This window comes from Oryza glaberrima, chromosome 6 (genome assembly GCF_000147395.1).
Source record: "Oryza glaberrima chromosome 6, OglaRS2, whole genome shotgun sequence".
In the NCBI taxonomy this organism is placed as follows: Eukaryota; Viridiplantae; Streptophyta; class Magnoliopsida; order Poales; family Poaceae; genus Oryza; species Oryza glaberrima.
The window spans coordinates 7,679,905-7,693,593 of record NC_068331.1 but is presented as its reverse complement, the minus strand read 5'-3'; the positions used below and the strand labels follow the sequence as shown (position 1 = coordinate 7,693,593).

At 41.0% G+C, this 13,689-nt stretch overlaps 1 protein-coding gene across 1 annotated transcript; it reads right to left on the bottom strand.

Annotated features, from left to right (window-relative positions):
* Positions 1-4,743: 4,743 nt before the first annotated feature.
* LOC127777857 (probable galacturonosyltransferase-like 9) lies at positions 4,744-6,459 on the bottom strand. The gene has a single exon (XM_052304476.1). The coding sequence runs from the start codon at positions 6,247-6,249 to the stop codon at positions 5,137-5,139; it is 1,113 nt and encodes a 370-aa protein (XP_052160436.1). The 5' UTR covers positions 6,250-6,459; the 3' UTR covers positions 4,744-5,136.
* Between the last annotated feature and the right edge of the window lie 7,230 nt (positions 6,460-13,689).

Here is a 13,689-nt window from a genome sequence, read left to right as displayed (position 1 = left end):
TTCTCGGTTATTCCTCTTCCTCCATATTTCCTAGGATACTAGGATGAGAATTGACTTGACGCCGCTCTTCTTTTTCCTTTGTTGTCGCTTTGACGTTTTGGCTCCACCATTCCTCAAGGGATGGTGTGTCAAACCAAATTCTACGGTTTTTGTTGGAGGAGGTGGGTCCGTGTTGCCATTGCGTCCTAGACTTTCATGGTTGTTGGACACTCATTGAAGAGGTGATGTGCCGTTTCGAGGTTCCTCCAGAAGAACTGACATAAGTAGTTGTAGGGCCATTCTTTTTGTAGATCGTCGAAATCATGTTTTGTAGTAGTAGCCATGCAAAGAACTTGAATTTCGACGGCGCCCAACACTTTCACACCATACTTGCTATGGCCAAGGGGGCCCCGCCAAGGGATTGCATCTGGTACGCCGATTTGACAGTGTATTATCTATTTCTCTTGACTGTCCATTTCCAGTGGATGCTATCTGCAGTCCCTTGCGTTAGCGTGATGTTTGCGGTCCATATGCATTCAAACACTTGGAAGAATTCAGCGACGAGTGTTATGAACTGGTCGTGTCTAATGTCATCAATCTATTCATCACCTTTTAGGGCCTCTGGGACTGCCTATTTCTTCCTTCTTGAGTGTTTGTATAGGTTTGGGGCGATTGTTCTGAGAGGGATACTAGAGGCTCAGGTTGTTTTCCAAGAGAGTGCCTTTCTACCGTCTCCCAAAAAACCTTTGTAGAGGCTACAAATAGATCCATGTCTTGTTCGTCCCCTGGTGTGGGCATGCCTATCCATGGTTTGTTCGAGCTAATCCACTCATACCATAGCTAGCGTAGCTGGAGCGCTCGTCCTTTTTTATTTTTTAACGTTAGAGACTCTGGATCCACCATACTTGATCAGCATGCAGACCCTCTTCCAATACACTTTGCACTGCCTCCATGGATCTCATTGCCTCCATCCCATCCCATTGGAATTTTCTCCTGGCTTTGTCAATTTCCTAGATGAGTTGCTTGGGATCTTGAACGTTGTCATTGATACAGACCGGCATTGAGCTTAGGACTACTAGGACCAGTTCTCTCTTTCCTAACAGGTGCTCAATTGAGTTAATTAATACATGAATTTGTAGAACAAACATACTCAAAAGCCACCTAGTACAAATTAAAGTTGACTGATACTATCGTACTGTCAACAGTGACGTTGACCGTGAATCATCTCTTGCAACGACAGATGACTCCAATGTCACTGTCCAAAAATACTCCTGCCGAACCGCTGTAAACACACAGTGGCGATCTACCCCTCCATCTCCATGGCCGTTTCTGAATAAATCTCCAGACCTAACACCACCATGTTCCATTGAATGAGAAAACGGCAGTAAGTTTCTGCAGGAGAGACCAAGCATTGCAGGCCTAATTCTAGCCTCCGGCCACTACGACATCGCAGCCGAGGTGTTTAGATCCAGCGGTATAAAGTTTTGGCGTATTATATAGGGTGTCGCATGAGGTGTTTAGTCACTAATAAAAAATATTTACTGTAGCACCACATAATCACAAAATTCATCAGTAAACCACGAGACGAATTTATTAAGCCTAATTAATCCGTCATTAGAAAATGTTTGCTGTAACACCACATTATTAAATCATAGAGTAATTAGGCTCAAAAGATTCGTCTCGCAAATTAGTCGCAATATGTCTAGGAATTTGCAGTTACTGAATTCAAAAAATAAACTAGAAGCTGAGAAATCAGCTTATTTAGATTCTTAGAAACTGGCCACTAATAAACTAATTCTCAGAATCTTAAGTTCACTTGAAAAAGACCTGGTGCGGTAGTGCCCATTCACAGGGGGAGAACGAATAGTATATCGAGTGGTGCAATATCTGGTTGTGCAAAAGAGGAAAAGAGAATGGTGCTACAGTGTGTCAAGTCAGTGGCGGATCCAGAAAAGTTTCACAGTCTGGACAAATCTTATGACATTAAGGGTGTGTTTAGTTATTTGGGTGTAAAGTTTTTGACGTATACGAACACATATTTAAAATATTAAACATAGACTAATAAGGACATGTACAAAGGTAGAGCTCTACGCTATCTAGAGACTAACATCCTACAACGGTTGGGGACAATATGGTCTCTACCATTAATGTATCAAAATATTTTTATCAAACTCTTCTTTCCTTTTTTTCACCTCCATGCAACAAAATTTACTCTAATAAATACTAAGAGTCGACTCTGAACCGTTGTCATGCATAACAACCATATTTCTCTTTCCTCCTTTCTCTTTCTTCCATGTCATCAAATTTACTTGCATGGTAACAAAAAAAAAAGACCATTGTACATGCCCTAACAAAACAAATTACAGATTCTACCTGTAAATTACGAGACATATTTATTAAGCCTAATTAATTCGTCATTAGCAAATATTTACTGTAGCATCACATTATCAAATCATGACGTAATTAGGCTCAAAAGATTCATCTCGCAATTTCTATGTAAACTGTACAATTGATTTTTTTTCATCCGCATTTAATGCTCTATGCATGTGTCCAAACATTTGATGTGACGTTTTTTGCTAAAATTTTTTGGAATCTAAAACAAGGCCTAAGTGTTTGTTACAAAAATTTTGTTTCCGTTTATAGGAAAACATTCAAATTCTATTGCGCGATCCGCCCTGGTCGAGTGTGGCTGGCAAAGTATCGAATGTTGGGGAGAGCATTTTGCTTCAGATTGTATGTCTGTGTAGGGAAATTATTTGTGGCAGTCATCTATCAAATTGGTTCTCGCTTATAAGTCGTCGGGAAAAAAAAATTCGCGCCAAACACCCATTCATAAATAGGCCAATTTTCCTAAGTAGATTAAAAGTTTTTTGAATTGGTTGGTGCGTGCACCTTATTTAAAAATCATTGTGCGGCTCAATTATCCCCACGATCTTAGGGCAACAAATGGCATCGTTGCATAAAATTGTAAGGGCAAGGATATTATTCCACTCCTTTTTACCAGAAAAGATATTACCCATTTAAAACATCCTCAATATCTAGGTTCATCCCTTCCAAGCACAATAAAACATCTCTAATACTAAGGGTGTGCTCTTTTCAGCTTATAGAATTAGATTCTACTATTTTCCGTTAGCACGCTTTTCAAACTGCTAAACGGTAATTTCGTGCGAAAACTTTCTATAAAAAAGTTGTTAAAAAAATCCAACAAATTTATTCATAAAAAATATATATTAAAACTTAATTAATCATATGCTAATCGTATTTCTCATTTTACGTGCGGCTAAACTGTCCACCGCCACTGCTAAAACGATCGCACCCTAAGACTCTGGTCCTATGTAAATGTAAGGTTGGTTCCTATTTATAATTTGGCACATTTTTTAAATAAAAAATTGGGTGTTAATTGTGTCCATTTACAAATTACAACATGGGAGTATTTTGTGTCGGTGTAGGCAGGCAGGTGCATGATGCCTGGATGATCATAAAACAACATTGGATTCTCTGGCTAACAACATCACCTAATTAGTAGTACTAGTATTTGCGATGACGAAAACAAGCACTACCTGAAAATGACTTATCTCTACAATATGCACCATCAATCCATCCATCATCACCACCAATTTACCAATATCAATGGCTGGCTTTTTCATTTTTCTTTTCCATCATGCTGATGTTTTCCATGTGACATTTGTGTAAGAGAGGATATATTAATTAGGGGTAGTAGATGCTCATCAGTGGACAGATGGAGGAGTTCATCACACTTCATGGGGTGGTAAAAAAAGAAAAGAAAAGCAAAGTGAAGGTGAAGCAAGGGACAAAAGAAAACAGACAATGATTAGTTGCACTGCAGTGGTAGTGCACTTGGCTTGCAGTTTCAATTCTCTAGCTGTTCATTAGTTGGTTGCCTCCAGCCTGGACCTGACTTGTGATCCTCTCTTTGTATAAAGTGGATCAACTTTGGCATATAACTGGTCATATACTACTTTACACTAAACTAGGCTTCTCATTTTTGTTGCTTCAAGCCTTCTACTATAGTATGAGCTAGCATCATCTATTCAGCTCTTCATCAGTAGAGCTGATTGTGTAGTGGCCTAGTAAGTAGTAGGTAAGTTATTATAGGCACATCCTGTTTAGATTGCAAGGAAGCTAACTACCAACCCAACAAAATGATTTTGACTTAATCAACACTTAAAAGGAAAACAAGTTCAGAATTAGAACTGACCTCAAATTCTGAATGTACCTTTTGTTTCAAATGATTTGGAAGCAGGCGGGAAACCAATGGGCAGATGTTGTAGGAGAACTTTGAAGCCTCCTGTCACAAGTCTCTTGTGTGGAGCATTGATTTCTGACCAAAAAACTTGATACAAGTGAAATGAATTCAGAGAGTATGACATGGATTGTTCTCAATCAGGGGCCGGGAGAAGAATTCAGTGCATGAGGACAATGTTGAATTGATGATGGAGAAGGCATCCAAAGATAGGAATTGTAGCCTCACAGTTTCAGCACCATCAATCACCAGTTTCATCACATTTCAATTTGGTGTTTGCCCCCAGTTTTGAATTCGACAGAAATGCCAGCCAGCTGCATTCAGTTTGTGCTCTTCAGTCTTCACATGATCGGCATGTTTGGTTTGAACTTTGGGCATTTCAAGAAAAGGAGATCCAATGTAGAACTTCATATCTGATAGAACAAAATGGTTCTGCTCCAGGTTCAATCCAATTCAGACTCAGATCATATACTAATTTGAGATCATGAACACATCACATAGGAATGAAAGAATAATCAATAATTGAACAAAAATTCCAGGTCTTTCCTACCAAAGAATTGTACACCGCCAATCGAGCGAATTGGGAACCCCAAGAATCACCACCCAAAAGAATCAAAATCCCCCCAAATAACCAATCTGAATTCCGCCCAAAAGAACAAGATCATCTTTTCTCTCTATCCATTCTCCCCCCATCCTCACGCGGCAATCGCCGCGGCCTCCCTTCACCGCCCTGTACAGCCAATGGCGAGCTGCGGCTTAGCTCACGGCGGCAACAGCAGCAGCAATGCAATGCAATCCATGGAGGATCACCATTGCAATTGCCATGAACCCGCGCAACCAACAGAAGAATTATTGTGTCCCAGTATGGCACTACAGCTAGAGATCCTCAATTTCTACCAAGAGAACACCAATGCGGGCCACGTCGTCGACGTCGACGACAACGCCGGCCCGGACGCCGGCGAGGAGGCGGCGGCGCCGTCGTCCCCGGCGACGTAGAGGTCGTAGGACTTCCAGGTGTGGTCGAGCGGGCACGGGTTGCCGGCGTCGAGGCGGTCCCATGGCTTCCCCTTGCCTGACCAGTGCATGAGGCTGACCGGCCCGTCGTGGAGCGGGCGGCAGCTGCCGCGCACGTTGTCGCCGCCGAGGCCGTGCTGGTTCCAGCGGTGGTCGACGGCCTCGACCTCGCCGGCGAAGACGAGGAGGAAGGGCGGCAGCGAGCCCAGCTCGTAGATGCGCTTCTCCTTCTGGATCTCCATCCACCGCTCGATGCGGTGGCGGTAGTTGCCGGCGCGCCAGCGGCGGAGGTCGATGACCATGACGCCGGTGTTGAAGTAGCAGGGCGGGCGGCGGCGGCCGGCGAAGACGCGGCGGCCGAGGCCTGGGTCGGACCAGAACGCCGGGGTGAAGTAGCGGGAGAAGTTGGCGTGGCAGTACTCGGGCGCCGCGACGACGGCGGCGGCGGGGAGGCGCGTCTCCCAGAGGCGCCGCACGTCGTCGACGGCGAGCACGTCGGAGTCGAGGTAGATCGCGCGGGGCACGCAGCGCGGGAGCAGGTCGGCGAGGTGGTTCCGCGCGTAGTTGAGCGGCGACTCCAGCGCGGCGCGCACGGACGCCGAGATGAGCCCCGCCACGGCCTCCGCCCTGAACGCGTAGATCTCGAACCGCAGCGACGGGAACGACGCCGCCACGGCGCGCCGCAGGTCACCACCACCCCCAACCTCCTCCTCCGCCAAGAAGTGGAAGAAGAGCGACTCCGGGCAGGAGGCGTGCTTGAGCAGCGAGTACACCGCCGCCATGGACCCGCGCAGGTAGTGCGCGTCCAGCGTCATCGAGATGTGCACCAGCCCAGCGTCACACACCCCCGCCGCCGCCGTCGCCGCCGCGGGACACCCTTCCCCGTTCCTGTACTCCGGCGCCTCAGCGAACCTCGGCAGCGCCGCCGCCTGAGCGCAGACGGCCAGCAGCAGCGCCACCGCAGCCGCAGCCGCCGCGGCCCGCGCCGGCATCGCGGTTTCTTGGATTCTTGCAGCCTCCTCCTCCTCCTCCTCCTCGTCCCGTGGTGGTGGTGGTGGTGGTGGTGGTGGGAGCAGCAGCAGCAGCAGTAATGGTGGGCAGCGAGTGGTCGGTGAGGCGTCGTATGTATTTCTCTTTGTGTCTGCGCGTCGCGTGGATGGATGGATGGATGACAGCTGAGCTCGGTGCGCGTTTCTCCGAGGGGGAGACGAACGGTGTGGTGTTAGCAATTCGGACGAGGGGTTTTAATCCCTTGCGTGATTGGGATACGCGTTAATTAGCCGCTCTGTCCCTCTATCTCATCTCATTTTAAGGGTAGCGGTAGATTTATATGTCTAATGTTTAATCGTTTGCCTTATTTAAATTTTTATGATTAATATTTTTATTACTACTCCCTCCGTTTTTATGATATAAGAGATTTTAGGTGAATATGACACATACAAATATAGAGTATATCTAGGTTCGTAGTATTATAATGTATCACATCCATCTAAAATCCCTTATATTATGGAATAAAGCGAGTAGATAATAAAAAATATAAATAATACTTTATGCATCACTTATTTTATATATATATATATATATATATATATATATATATATATATATATATATATATATATATATTCCAAATATAAGACAGATGATCAAATGTTGGATACGAAAATCTATAATTATACTTAAAATAAGACGGAGGGAGTAGGTTTTAATCCCAAATGGCTAGCCAAAACCCAAAGCTTTTGCTTGGGCTATTAACGTGCTGGTTCAGCCATGTGTTGTGCTCCAGTTGTGTGTATCTTTCTTCTTTCTTTTTTTGGGATTTCCTAGGCTTGATTATCTTGATAGCTGTTGCGCATTTGCATGTTCTAAAGAATATTTGTGCCGTTGTAATTTGGGTTGTATTTATTCTAGCCGCCACATGTAGATGGTGGGTGAATTTCTAGAGCGGACCATGGGTGACTCGAGTATCATAATATTATATATCTGAGCTGTGGTTTGATTCGTATTATACATTGAAAATATTCGTCTGACTATCATATGTATGCTTATGTCATTTTTACTATTTTGATTCACATCTCTTGGCTATGGTGACATCTTTCAAGACTATCTTAGTTTGTCTTTTCGTAGCAACTTTTTTTTTGTCGTAACGTAGGGTTAACAACGAATATATCTGGTCAAGACTTTTGGTTGACCGCTAAAGATATTTCGGCGAGTCTTACGAATATAATCTAGTCGCTTAGACTTAGGGGGTGTTTGGTAATTAGGGACTAAATTTAGTCACTCTCACAAAAATATAAGTTTCTATAGTAAGGACTTATATTTTTGTAAGAAGGACTAAATGTTATCTTGCACGATGGAAAATTCTAGCGGCTTTTCTATGGTGGCTATGCCTAGATATACTTGGTAGGTATAGCATTTTACCTTTAGTCCCTTACCTTTTCTATGAGTACTTTTTTCGTCCTAAAATATAAGCATTTTTAGCATAGTGACAAATCAAACATTTTTAACTTTGACTATTAATAGCAAAAAAAAATCACTCATGTAAAATTAATGTTACTAGATTTATCATTAAACAAACTATCATAATATATAATTCTCTTTATTTAAAACATCTTGTTTTTATTTCATAGATATTGTTGGTCAAAATAGTATATCAGAGACCGTGTTAGATTTCAAAAGTACTTATATTTTGAGACGGATGGATTAGGAGTACTACGGTATCAAGCTGAATGCATGAATCACTTCAATAATAATAATAAAAAACGCTGCAATAAAACAATGTTTTGTCATTGGCCAGAGAGCTTGGGCTGCAGTTGGCCTCTACTCTACCTTGGGGATCTTTTACTAAGAACACTTGTCCTCCACGGTCATTAGCAAAACATCAACTGTTTCTAAACAAAGTTAACATATCATTCAGCAATACAAGTATCTAGTGTATGTATCTATGTACCTCTACTACATTAGAATGGTCCTAATCTAGCGACTTCAACGCCCGTGTGATTTGGCGCAGAGTGGCAACCGACCACCCAATTACCCCTAAGGCACGTACTAATCATGCTGAACAGTTGAATGGTTAGTATAAATCCATTAGGACGAAGAAAGGACTTTCATGTGTATTAAACTAATTATAACATTCAAGAAAGTGATTCACTGGGGTTGATCGGCTTCCATTTACAACGTTGTTTCGCAGCTTCGAGCCAGTTTGATTAGTTTGATAGATGCAAGAGGTAGTATATATGTAGTAGCTGGCTGTGTGGTTGGGCTGTAAACTGCAGTTAGACAAACCAATTGTCTTCAAAATATAAGGAGAAAAGCCCACGCACCCCGCAAAATTCTACATATATATAAAAGAGAGATCTAGAGTCATGAACTCTAAAATTTACCATCTGATCTGATCTCTTGAATTTATAAAAGTACCGTTGTATAACCCTTTATTTCGTCTAATTTATATGTATAAGTACGAAATTAAATGTGTAGTTTAAAATTTCAGGATATTGTGAGATAGGCTTTCAAGTACTTCCTCTATTTTTACATAGGAGTATATCTGTAGGTACACCCATTTGTTTTTTAAGGCCCTATTTAGTTCAGACGTAAAAACTTTTCACACTGTCACATCGAATGTTTAGATACATACATGAAGTATTAAATATAGACAAAAAATAATTATACAGATTGCGTGTAAATTGCGAGACGATTCTTTTAAGCCTAATTGCTCAATGATTTGACAATGTGGTGCTACAATAAACATTTGCTAATGACGAATAAATTCGTCTCGCGGTTTATAGACATAATTTATAATTTATTTTGTTATTAATCTGCGTTTAATACTTTAAATATATGTCCGTATATCCAATATGATACGTAAGATTTTTCACGCCTGGATCTAAACCCAGACTAAACTCCCCGCACGAAAAAAGATATGGGAAGTTGGGAACTAAACTCCCCGTATGGAAAACAGAGTGGTACATTAGCGCGTGATTAATTAAGTATTTGCTAATTTTTTTTAAAAAATAGATCAATATGATTTTTTTAAGCAACTTTCATATAGAAACTTTTTTTTAAAAAACGTACTTTAGTAGTTTGAAAAGCGTGCGCGCGGAAAACGGGGAGGGTTGGGAACATAAGATTGCAAAGCACAGCCTAAGTACAGGCGTGTGAACGCCAGCCAATCACAAGACAGGGAGCCGGTAGGTGTAACTTTTTCAGGAGTCACAGCGACGACAGCGAGAGCAAGTCTGAAAATGACAGTGGTTGTCACTCGTCAGCCGGAAAATTACTGCGGATCCGGGGATCTAAACCCACGGCTCGCCGGAATCCGATGGTGTTGGTATAGTCCCACTCCCTCCCTACAACTGGTCCACGTGGGCCACCGGCAGCTCACGCTGCTCGGGGCCCACCTATCAGCGGCTGATCTTCGGCTGCCGAGCCGTGGACCACGACTAGCCAGAGGGGCTTGGTCCTTGGGATGCTAGGCGTGCGTGAGAGCTGTAACCATATATCGAGAAGAAAAGAGAAGAGAGAGAAGAAAGCGGGCTACAGATTTGTAGCCTGCTGCAATACGAACTTTGTTATGTGTGTATGAGAGGTAGGACCGGATATTAATAGTGTAGTATATTTTTATAGTTAACTATTGTATGAATGGGTTATTAGATTGGCTATAAATGTTTTAGAGCTAGTAGTTGGCTATACTATTGACCTTGCTCTGATGGAACTGACCGTGCGCACGTGTACGGCGTAGTATGGGATTAGAGGATTAATTATGAAGTAGTCGATTTGATTAAGCGGGATGATTTGTCTCGGATTCGCGACAAGAGCGCTTAGAAGGGAGCGAAACGCTTTGTGCGCTTGCGCAAAATGTGCAGTGTTTTTCTCGATCCGGAGTAGACGTATTAAGGGAAGTGATATGATAGATGTGCCTACTATCTTTAAATTTATCTATTTTATTCACTTATGAATCAAGAGGCAACCTATACAATGTATCACCTCTATTTCACAAATACCAAAATATCTAATATTCTCACATCTTTCTTGATAGTTGTGTGGAGATTGTATCTTGATTTAGGAGTGGCTCATCATCTCTCTCTTCACTTCTCTTCTCTACCTCATCACTTAATCCAATGTGACACTTTTAGAAGCAACATATAAAGCATTATAGTACTTGCCCTTATAATCCTACGAAACAGTTTTTATCCAAATGCATAGTAAAGGATATGTTTCTTCTGATTATATATTGCTATATTATGGGATGATGGAGTAGCAGACTATAAGCTAGCTATAAAACGTTTTATATAAAAGAGAGAAAAAATGAGAGAAAAATATTAGTTACAAATTTGTAACTAGCATGAACTTTAAAACGATATATGTGTACGAGAGGTAAGACCAGTATTGAGAGGTGATGCTCTGAATTTCTAGCGGGCATGCACGAAGAATGGGTTACGACATACCCCCTATGTGAAAAAAGGAATAAACTTTTACCATACATAAAAGATAAAAGTTGCCTTTTTTTTAAGAGTAGTACATGCCCTGAGATCTACAAGATTAGCGCATATTTTCGAAGTTTTAAACCAATAAGTTAAAATTTTAGTCTAAGTTAAGATTATAGTATTTATATGGTAAAACAAGTCAAAAAATATAACATTTATATATACTTTTTGTAAATAAGATGAAGAGTATATTTCACTTTGTTTCACTTTTTATTACTGATGTTTTATTTTTTTGAACCAAACTTTAAATAGACCGGGTAATTTTACTTTCGTGATACTTTACTATTTTAGACTACTCTCGATTTTTTTATCCATTTGAATTCAATTTACCATATGTTAAAGAAACAGTCTATGTAAAACTGCGGAAGTTTATTGACAAATAGAAGCTGGCGTACCCAAAATCGTTCATATGCTTAAGAAAAGAGTTTGGGTGATTCAAAATGAAACAAAGATAAAATTATTGAGTCTAAACTGAAAACATTGGTAAAATGGTGGTTTAAATTAAAACACGGCAATAAAAAATTATCCAAAATTAAATTTATCCTAAGACGAATGATCAAACGTCATGCCAAACTTTTTTTAGGGCATTGTGTACTAAAACAGGAAGTACCAAGACAACTACTGTGTTCAGTTCACACCGAAATTAAAAGTTTGGTTGAAATTGAAATGATGTAACGGAAAAGTTGGAAGTTTGTGTGTGTAGAAAAGTTTTGATGTGATGGAAAAGTTGGAAGTTTGAAGAAAAACTTTGGAACTAAGGGCCCCTTTGAATCGCAGGATAGAAAAAAACGGAGGAATAGGAAAAACACAGGATTCTAACATGAATTGAAGTGTAAAACAGAGGAAAAACATATGAATGGTCGTTTGATTGGAGCGCAGGAAAAACGCAGGAATCGGATGAGAGAGATAGACTCAAAGGAAATTTTCCAAGAGGTTGGAGTTCTTGCTAAATTTCCTTCAAAATCCACATGCAATGTGCTATTCATAGGAATTTCATAGGATTTGGAAAGCTTCAATTCTTTGAATCAAAGGGCCAAATAGGAAAATTTCCTATTAGGATTTAAATCCTATGAAATTCCTATATAAATCCTTTGATTCAAAGGGACACTAAACACGGTGATAGTTCCACTGATAATACTAGCACCGGGTTGGCGGGTTACCAAAAGAGCTGACGGATATGGCTTTGGTGTAGGCGTAGCAGAGAACAGCGTGACGCGATGGTGACAGCCCCGCCGGGGCAGACGTGGAGAACAGGTGGCGCGAGACAGCGAAACAAACGTACTCCCCTCCCCCTCACCAACCGAGTTCATTTCTATTTTAAATAAGTTTATTTTTAAAATAATTATTATAAAATGAAAATAATATCTACTGTAAATAGATAAAGTGATAAATAGTTATATTGTGATTTGATAAAGTAAAGTTATTTAGGTTTTTCTGTAGTTTTGTATTAATATGTGTGAGAAATAAATTTATTTAGCAGCAGAGGTGGTACTCCTACTACTGCTAGAAATTTGGCTATGTTTAGTTCATACTAAATTTGGAAGTTTGGTTAAAACTGTAACAATGTGATGAAAAAGTTAGAAGTTTGTGTGTATAGAAATATGATGAAAAAGTTAAAAGTTTAAAGAAAAAACTTGAAACTAAACGTGGCGAAAAGGAGAAAGGAAAACAAAAACTGGGGCCTCCTTTGCGTTGCGCTCAGCTGGAGTCCAGCTGCTCTGCCCGCTGGCCGCCACACGACGCCTCGCTTTTGCGCTCGGCAGCAGAAGGCAGAGAGAGCTTGCATTGCTGACCTCGCATTCGCAACCGGACATCAACCACTTGCCACCCGGACCAGGAGGGGACACCTGCGAGCGTGCTCTGTGTGTGTGCGTGTGTGTGTGGGGTGGGGGGGGGGGGGGGGGGGGGGGGGGGGTTTAATAGTATAAGCTCAAATTCATCTATAGCCAATCTAATAACTCATTCATATAATTGTTACATGCTACACTATTAATACCTGGTCTCACCTACCATATACACATTGCGTCTTGGAGTCCGTGCTATAGCTGGCTACAAATCTGTAGCCCGCTGATCTTCTCTCTCCTCATTTATCTTCTTAAAATATATTTACAACTGGCTTATAGCCTGCTATTATACCTGCTCTAATGCGCGACTAGTCGCACGGCCCCCAGGCACTAGTAGCGTACTACTAGTACTACTAAAGTACTACTACTACACTATTATTTATTACTAGTACTACTACTTCTAGTATTACTACTATAAAAAATATATATATTTTATGTATAAAAAAAATACACACATGCAAACTTTGTATACGATGTGTACAAATTTTATATACAACGTGTATAATCTTTGTATATGATGTATACAGACTTTATATACAACGTGTACAAACTTTGTATACGTACATATTAAAAATAAAAAAAACTAAAAAAAAATCACGTATATCCGTATACACGTATATGGTGTACGAAGTTTATATACAAAGTTTGTATAGACCTATACAATGTTTATGTACGATGTATACAAACTTTATATACAAGTATACAAACTTTTTATACATATACGTGTATGCTAAAAAACCGAAAAGAAAAAACCGGAAAGAAAAAACCGGAAAAAAACCCAATGGAAAACCGCAAAAAACAAAAAAAAGAGGAAAAAATCGGCGGGCCCCACCCCTACGCACGCGGTTGCCGCGCCGGGGGGGGGGGGGGCGACTGATCGCGTTTTAGCTTTTTTGTGCTGTGTGTGCCCATGTCTCGTACGGCGCGAGCCCTGCTGTGTGCTGCTTGCTCATCTACTCTATTTCGGTCTCAGAATACAAGGAATTTTGGTGGAGGGACGTAACACTTTCTAAAATTATGAATCTTTCAACACATCGGTACTTTCGATTAGAGGAATGTGACCTTTTCATAGCCATATAAAGTTTTCTTTTTTTTTTTTTTACCT

What these genes read in the sequence shown, in the direction of transcription:
- LOC127777857 (XM_052304476.1), bottom strand. Translation starts at nt 6,249, where the DNA reads ATGCCGGCGCGGGCCGCGGCGGCTGCGGCTGCGGTGGCGCTGCTGCTG.